This window comes from Balaenoptera physalus (genome assembly GCF_965194825.1).
Source record: "Balaenoptera physalus genome assembly, chromosome: 9".
Lineage (NCBI taxonomy): Eukaryota > Metazoa > Chordata > Mammalia > Artiodactyla > Balaenopteridae > Balaenoptera > Balaenoptera physalus.
In genome coordinates, this window is record NC_138888.1 from 444,363 (window position 1) to 453,194 (window position 8,832).

General features: G+C 60.3%; 1 protein-coding gene across 1 annotated transcript; it reads left to right on the forward strand.

The window, feature by feature from the left end:
- Positions 1-2,256: 2,256 nt before the first annotated feature.
- LOC309666573 (uncharacterized protein) lies at positions 2,257-8,016 on the forward strand (the record flags this gene model as incomplete). The annotated part of the gene is made up of 3 exons (XM_082474042.1): positions 2,257-2,272; positions 3,084-4,817; positions 5,369-8,016. The coding sequence occupies 2 exons, from the start codon at positions 2,257-2,259 to the stop codon at positions 4,406-4,408; spliced, it is 1,341 nt and encodes a 446-aa protein (XP_082330168.1). The 3' UTR covers positions 4,409-4,817; positions 5,369-8,016.
- Positions 8,017-8,832: the final 816 nt, after the last annotated feature.

Below are 8,832 nucleotides of genomic sequence, written 5' to 3' on the forward strand. Positions count from 1 at the left end.
TGCAGCCCCGTCGAGTGCCCTGGCTGCGAGGCCCCCCCCGCGGCTGTCACAGCTGCAGGCCTTTGATCTAAATCCCACCCTGGACTCAGCCACCGCTTGCAGCAGCTTCCTGCCGGTTTCGTGTTCCCAGGCGGCCAGACCCTGTGTCCTCCACTCCCTCCAGGGCGCCGGGGGCCCTTGAGTGATGACAGCACATGGGCTTCTGCTGGCCTTCCAGCGTCTGACCTCAGGGGATCCCTCCCTCCCTCCTTCCCTCCGGCTGGTGCTCCACGAGGTGGCCACAACTCACCAGCTGTCGTCCCCGCCCGGCCCCCACCGGCCACTCACTTTCAAAGGCCTGCGTGTCCTCCTCGTCTCCTGGGGCGGAGCCGCATGGGCGGGGCTAAGCCCTGTGCTTCGCTCCGGGCGCTCAGCGTCCTGACCTGCACTTAGTGATGCCTGTTGCCTGGGAAACTAGGCAGGCGTTTAGGGTGAAGGCAGGCCTTGGATACCACCTGGAAAAGGGAAGCTGCAGTGTCTGCAGTGTCCACCGCCCTGTCTTGGAGACACAGCCCTGCCCTGGCCCCAGGACGGAGCCCAGAGAGGGTCCGCACGGGAGCTTCCTTCTCTGTGTCTCGCGGGAGACACACCTGCGGCTTCCGCCCTTATCTCCTGGGGCCGCGCCCTTGGCAGGGCTGTCGGGCAGCACGGCACATGGGGAGCGAGCGCTCTGGGGGCGGCGATCACCGCCCAGCACCTGCGTGTGTGCAGAGACTGATCCCCGACCCCAGGGCCACCACTGCTCGGCAAGGCCCATCCTCAGGCAGGAGCCCGGACCAACTGTTGCCAAAGCTTCCAGCAAGAGCTCCAGGCTTCTGTCTGCAGCAGCCAAGCTTTAACACGGGCCAGTGATTCAAATTAGAAATTCCACCTCACGCTAGGCCAACCCTGTCCAGGCAGGAGCTGCAGGCGGGCTTCTGGTCTGGCCAGGCCTGTGAGTTATTCCTCAGGAAACGGGCCCTAGGAACCAAACACAGTGGAGGAAAGCCGCGAGACCCGCGTGGGACCACACATGGGTCAGCCGGTGGGGCAGCGGTGGGGCAGCGGTGCTCGGCATCTCGGGGTCGCAGGGGAGGCCCCGGAGAGCTGAACACAGGCCCCGACCCTGGAGACCCAGCGTCCACCCAGCAAGGTAAGCCAAGGTCAGGGACAAAGGGGAAGCTGCAATGCCCGCCCGGGACCCCACCCACCCTTTGGTCCCGTCCATCTAAGAAAGACAAGATTAACACTTGCTTCTTTACCTGTGTTCATCTGTTAAAATTTTTAAAAAACTTTGTTCAGTGGCATCCTCCAAGAATAACCAATTATATATTTTTTCTTAAAGATTTTTAAGAATTCCTTTGATATTGCTTACCAAGAACGGCTCTTCTAACATATTTATAAGTTTTATAATCATTATTTGCATTGATTGTGTTATTGTTTTTACTTGCTTTGTAAATGTTGATTTGTTCATAATACCAAATGACAACAATCAGAGCCACCGATTCTATGTCCAGTGTTACCGTGAACTCATGGGTCCAGCATATTCAGTGCGTTTCATGTGCCGAGGTCACTGTCTCGCCGGTGTTAATCTTCCCGTGGTGAGAGTTTGTTGTTTATGTGTTTATCTCCGTAGGCGTCTGGAATCTGGCTTTGTGTCTGGGGTGAGGAGGGATCCATCCACCCACCACCAGGCTCCGTGGAAAAAGGAGAGGAGAGGTCTGTGCAGTGAGGGGGGTCCCCCAGGAGATGCTGCATCCGGGGCACCGTCCCTGAGCTCAGACTTGGACGGGGAAGCTCTGGGGCCAGCAGGGGACCAGCCACAGCAGAGCAGGCGAGAGGGGAGGGTCTTGACGCACCGTCGCTCCAGCAAACCACGGCTGATCCCAGAGCCGCAATCCAGACGCCCACCTGCCCCTCCTGGTGCTGCAGCGAAGTCACTGGGAACACAGATTATTTGCAACTGGAAAGAGTGTGAGTCATTGCTTTGTGGGTAGGAGAAAACCAGAGTCATGCTTAGAGTTGATGAACGGCAGGCTTGGTAGGGGCTCTGCACCCTGTGCTGCCCCTTCCCAGTGAGAGGCCTCTTCCTTGCCCGGAGGCCACAGGTGAGATCTCTGGATCCTGCCCCAGCCATGCTCTGGCTTGCTCAAGGACAGCTTCTGCGCAGTCTTAAATGAAAGGTTACCTGCTGTTTTTCTTTTCAACAGTTTTTCCTAAATATGCAGCTGTAGTCAAATGGATCCAGCAGCAGGTTGGTGGAAATACTATTTAGTAAGACTCTCTACTGATTCTTTGCAAATTTAAATTTCCTTTAATTAACCAAAGTACTTGATAGCTCTGAAGAAGCATTTTTAATAAGTAGGAATTAATTAATCCTTTAATAGCAGTAGGACAAATTAAGCAAGATTTTTAAAGGGAAGCTACTTCATATCTTTGACTGTAATTACTTCCTGCTGAATTTTTGAATAGTTTTTTTGACACTGTCCTCGACCTGAAAAGCACCAAAAGCAGGGTGAAATCAGACATTCCGTTCACTTGCTACCATGTTTATTGAGTTCCCACTTTTTTAAGAGCACTTTTGACGGGACTCTCAGCATCAGGGTCTCTTGGGGTGTGCGGAGAAGCCCAGCTGTTCATGGTGGGGTTGAGGTTTCCCAGAAGGTGCCTCCTTGCTGAGGACACTGGGACCTGCCCCCCCATGATCCCAAGCACGTCCCCTAAAAGGCCCGGACCAGGCAGGAGCCTTTGACTGGCAGCTGGGGCCACGGGGCACCACGGGCCCCCCTTGTCTGGCTGCCATCCTGCCACTCACCTCACAAAACAGCAGGCACCTCTGCCGAAAGCGCGCCTGGTCTCCTGCAGCCCAGGGGTCAAGTCCAGACTCGGGGCCCCCGCAGCCTCCTGCACACTTGCAGCCCGACCACGCACAGCCCCCGCCCCGGCCCGCCCTTCTGCCCAACGCCCGCTCGGACGCGCCGGGCTGCCCGAGTCCAACCTCTCTCCTCCCTGCGACCTGTGATTCCTCCTGACCCCTCTCCCTTCTCCACCTGAGTCCCCACGAGGGCCTGTCATACAGCGTAAGATCGAAAATGTCCTTCGACTGAGAGGAGGCGGGAGGAGGTGGTCAGAGGGCCACCAGCCGTGCGCTGACCCACAGTTCAGACCCACCTGTTGCAGGACGCGCAGCACGACCTTCGGGAACGCGCCTCCCGAGGGACCGCGGGGCTCACGTGCGAGTGCGCTCCCAGTCTGCCAGCGTGCAGGTCGGGGCCCACGTGGCCCAGCTCCGCCGCTCCTGAAGGACACACTGTGCCCTGCAGGGGTGGGGGGAGGGGAGAGGCGAGCAGGGGGGAATCTTTCCCGCCAGACCTCAAAGGGCTCCTGCTCCCTCCAAGAGCCCAAGGGGACCTGGGGAGCCCTGTGCCCCCTCTTCACAGGTGGAGAAACCGAGGCACAGAGGGTGCACACGAACCAGCAGCTGGGCAGTGGCTGCCGGGCCCCCGTGGCTGCCCTTCCTAGAGGACACGCCTGGGTGCCACGACACTTCGTTCCCACAAAAGGGCCCATTTGTCCCCATGGGGCCATCTCGCCTTTGTCACCGAAGCGTCTGCAAGCGGAGGGCCCATCCTCCGCGCCCGTGGGTGGAGCTGTCTCCCTCCAACCCCAGTGCTTCCCCAGACCAGCTTTTTCCAGGAAGCAACAGGCAAAGACGCACTTTCACACTGACTATAAAATCCTAAGCCGGCTGCTTGAGGTGCAGAGGGCGGATAGTGGGGCTGCCTCGGCCTCAGGCAGGAGGGGTGCGCCCTGGAGCTGCCCCTCGGGGTCAGCGTCCCTGCCCGGCCTCACGCAGCATCTGTGGAGCCCGGGGTCCCTGCCGGCACCCCAAACAGCAGAGCAAGAGCCCACGCCTCTGGCCAAGGGGCGTTTCCACCCATGCAGGGCCCACGCGTGGCCTGGCCAGGATCTGGGCACCGAGGTGCCTGTGGGAGGCCAGGAGGCCGTTTGCCACCCCCGGGGCCTCCATCAGAACCCGCCGTCCCCCAGCCAGGCGGACCTGTGCTCACCGGTGGGGAAACGGAGAAGCAGCGTGGATGCAGGAGCCCGTGGGCCGGGCTTTCCCCGGAGCCCAGCCCAGGCCCGTGTTAAGGGGCAGTTCCACTCGAGGAGGCCCACGGGGCCCCTTCTGACCTCTCAGGGGAGGGGCCTTGGCTTCCCTGGTGCAGCCCAACAGTCCTCTTTCAGCTTAGAATTACTCACCACACATCCAGGCCAGTACGGGGCAGATGATGCCCATGGCCCAGGTCCACAGAGAGGCCCCGACATCCTGAGAAAGGGGCTGCCTTCACCCTGCAGGGCGTGTGGGCCAGCCACCCAGAGAGGGTAGCTGCCAGGAAGGGGCTCAAACATATTAGCTGGGAGCTGGGTTTCACTGCCACCCAGTGTGTGTGCGTGTGCATGTGCGTGTGTGTGCGTGTGCGTGTGGACACATTCCCAGGCCCCTCCTCTGTGCACATGCGCACGTGCGCGTGCACAGGTATAAATCCAGGGGCCGTGGGCCGTGTTCCCATCCGCATCCCGTTAGAGGAAAGCAGCCGGTCTGCACGTCTCCACCCTCCTGGTCCTGAGGAGCGTCTGCTGCCCCTGATCCTCAGGAGGAAAAGTTCCGGCGGATCCAGGGCGCAAAGGACAGAGGCGAACAAGTACCAGCTGAGCATTTCAACATCGTCAGGGACCAGCATCTGTGTGGGGACACGGGCTCCATAGACACAGCCTGGAGGACCCACAGCATTCAGGTGTGTAGATGGGCATTCACACACCTCACTCAAACTGGTGCGTCTCCAGGTGCCAAATATTCCCGTCCTCTGCTCCAAATACACGCTGGGGTCGGGGTCACCCGTCCTAGAGCAGGACTGAGCACCTGCTGGGGAAGAGCACGGAGGACATTGTAAATTCACAGCACAACCACCAGCCACACAGACAACACCCACCCCGTCTACACAGTCACGCAGGACACACTCCGTCTACACAGTCTCCCTGGAGCCGACCTACCAGTCTCCCCCAGAAGCTCTGTGGGGGAGTTTGCTGGAGGAGCGGTCAGGGAACCCTAGGGGTGGGCCTGTGTGCTCGTGGCCGGAGGTGACTGGGGTCCCTGGGTGGGCGTGGACACTGGCTTCTGCTGGCTGCCTGGGCCCAGACTTGAGCTCGTGATCCTAAGTCATGCTTGTTTAGGGGACAAGGGGGCTGGGGTCCTTCCTGGCCTCCTGTCCCTGTCTGGCCGCCTGCTTCCTGGGCTCCCTCTGACGTCGAGGATGAGCACCTGCCCCCCCGCACAGTTTGCCCTCAGACCCCCAGGTCCCGCCAGCGGAGGAGGTAGACGCCGGCCCGTCCACCCGAGAGCTGGCCTGCAAAGCCTGAGGCAGCCCGGCCTGCCGACCAGTCCGGACACGACTGCGCCCTCTGGGTCGCCGAGCCCCGGAACCATATCCAGAGGAGCGTCCTTGCTGTCGACCAAGAGAAGTTACCGAATCCTTAATCGTCCTCAGGAGGCATGAGTGTTTCATGTCTATTTCTTCCCCAAAGTCTATTCTCTTATTATTGTGTCAAAATTAAAAACAACTATTTCTGTCCAGAAGGCAAAGACACCCAGATTCATCTCTTTTTCTTCTTAAAATATCCTTTTCTTTGAAGACATAAACCACAGACGCAGGTGGGGGACAGCCCTCCTGGTGGTCTCCATGCTGGGCAGCCGGCTGACCTCCTGCAGGGGCGACTGGGGCACACTCGGTCCGGCTCTGTCTTCAACATAAAGCAGGTTATGTGACAGGACGGTGAGGGGAACGGCCAGAGCCCCCCGCTCAGGGCCACGGGCTCTGGGAGCGGGGCCGGGAGGGCTGGCGGAGTGCGGGTGCAGCGCTGCCCGAGGCCTCTCGGCATCACCGCCTGCCTAAACAGGACCCCGGCCCCCGCGCTTGGCCTGGGTGCTTGTGTGCCAAAGTGCGGTCACCCCAGACCTTGCTGTGTGCAAAGACTGTGAGGAGGGGGTGAGAGGCGCATCTGTGCTGGCGGACGCCGGCCCCGTGCTCACGGCCCACGCAGGGACATGACAGACAGAACACCCAGTGCCTGCGGGCGGGGCCCCTGGGAGACACACCTGCGGGCAGGGTCCCTGGGGCTCTCTGTGCACTGAGGAAGCCCTACTTACTTAGCGATCAGTGAGCCAAAGGGACTTCCTCTTCCAGGGCTGCTCTCGGGCTGGATGAGATGCACAAACCTCCAGCCTGATGGCTGGTGTTTAGCAGACGCTGTATTACGTTCATGATAAACTTACTGTCTTATCCATTATCTGGCCATCAGTATGCAGTTACTACATCCTCCTCACATTAGATGATGAAAAGTTAAAATAGATGAAAGTTAAACTAGACTAAAATAATGACCCCTTCGAAGGCAAATAGAGCAGGACAGTCGTGTCAGGTGGGAACAGCTGATCAACCCCAGATCGAAGGACTGAGGACGCTCTTTCCAGCACGGAATCCAACACCGAAGCCGGCGGGAGGGGTTGGGAGCCCGCCCTGGACCACCTGATTGATGCCCATCCGGCTGACTCGGCCCAGCATCTGGGCTTCACTGGGCTCCGAGTTCTCGTCCACTGGACGGTCACTCACGGCTGCTCCTGCCCCAGACGCTGCCGCCCAAGGGGCTGGTTCCTCACCTGCTCCCCGAGAGTAGGTGGCGGCCAGTGGGCAGGGACGAGAAGGAAGGCCAAGGCCGCAGGGTCCCCGGGGAGGCATGGTGGTGAGGCATCCTGTGAGATCTGAGTTAGTCCCTGTGTTGCATTCGGCCTCACTAAGTTACTTCTCTTTACTTTGTTCATCAGGAAGACAACAGCTTCAGGAAGGAGAAAGGGCGAGAACAAGAGGTCACGTGAGCTGGACGCACGTCTTGAAAGCGGCCACGTCCGTGTGGCTCGGTCCTCTCAGGAAGGAGCGGCTCCCGGGCCCTCCCCGGCGGTTCAACAGCGAGAGGTCACCTGCCCAGCGGGAGCTGTTACTAGGCAGCTGTTGTTTGTTTCAAAATGTGTTACCGAGAGTCAAAGACATGGGTGCCCCAGTCTCCTCCCGTGGGTCCAGGTGTCGTGACTCAGCAGAGGGTCCCAGACCCTCAGTAAGGGGAGGGCTGCCACCTCCAGGCCCGCCTGGGGCAACAATTCCCAGGAAAAATATAGGCTGTGAAACTAGACGGCTCTATTTAGCTAACACCCTTTTCATTAATTAAACCTGTATTTTTTAAGTGCCTGCGATGTGCTGGGAGCAGAGACTATGTCCTTGGTCTGTAGGAAGAAAGTCTCCTGGGCCAGCTTTGGTCCCACCTGTCGGGTGTGAGAAATAAACTACAGGCGCTCCCTGCCTGAGACCCGGCTGGGAACTCGCTGGGACGGCTGAGACAGAGTCCAGACCTCACAGGCCACGGGCCACCCATGGGACCACAAATGGCACGAATTGAAAACAAGATGTGGATGCCCATGCAGCTCTGCCAGCCCCTGGAGGGAGCTGGGCCTGCGGTCAGAGACCCGGCCTCGGCGCCAGCTGGATGCCCACCGCCACGCGACTGTGGACGCACCAGCACCAGCCAACCGCACGTTTCGTTAATAAAGTGTTGTTGGCACAGCTTCAGTCCTGCACCTGCGTGTCTCCTCTGTGGCTGCTTCAAGGATGGCAGAGTCGAGAGCTGTGACAGAGCCGGGCAGCCCGCGAGGCCGAGTGCATCCGCTGCCCGGACGGGAAGGCCGCGGGCCGGGAGGAGGGATGGGCTCACAGCAGGCACAGGCCCCGGAGCGGGCTCAGGGCTCCCGTGACCGTCACCAGCGGCGTGGATCCGACATTGCAGCAGACAGACGCGCCCGGAGTGCGCCACGTCCGCGTGCTGGAAAAAAGAGAATTATCTAAGATTCCATTCATTCACCAAAAACAAACAGGAAGACGCAAAGAATCAGAATAGAGGCTGCAGCGTCAGCTCACTCGCTGCTTGCCCATCCAGGACCCGGATCCGTGGCTGCAAATGCAGGGACACGGGTGCGCTGTCCATGAAGACGCAGGCTGAGCTGCCACAAACCCACGGCTTCCTGTCTGGATGGAGACAGGACAGCCAAGGAGAGGCCAGGAGCTGGGGGCCCGGGGAGGCGAGAGCAGGGCCACGGCCAGCCCACCTTGGAGGCCTGCGAAGTGGCCAGGTCCAGCAGCCTGGGGGCAGTTGGGTGAAGGGGGACACAGGATGGTGGCTCCATGCCCCCCGGCCCAGGGCCCAAGGGGATGACCGGGCGTCAACAGCAGGGGAGGACGCCCTCCGGGAGGACCGGGGCAAGCACCAGACTTGGCAGAGGGTCTGAGACCCTGCCCACATTTCTGCCCCTGCCCTGGGGAGCTGCGGTGTGCACGCAGGATGAGCGTGGCCGCCTGCCACCTGTCCCCTGGGACAGCCCCCTCCGGAGGCCACGCCTGAGGGCTCCGCGAGCCCCGAGCCCAAGGCCTTCGCTCCTGGAGAATAAACACGACTCTGGGAAGTGTGCTCACGCCGGGCTTGCTCTGAAATTAGTGGCTTCCCTCCCCGCCCCCCACCCCATTCCCCGTCGCCTCCCCAGGGCCCTGCCTCTCGGAAAGGCCCCACCGCACACACTGTCAGTGCTCGGGTCCCTCAGGCCCTGACCCCGTGGTCCCAGCGGAGCTGGGACATTGCGTGGGAGATCCCAGGTCCCAGCCCAGGCAGAGCCCACTCCACCACGGCTCTGCAGACACAGGGCTCCTCTCACTCTGC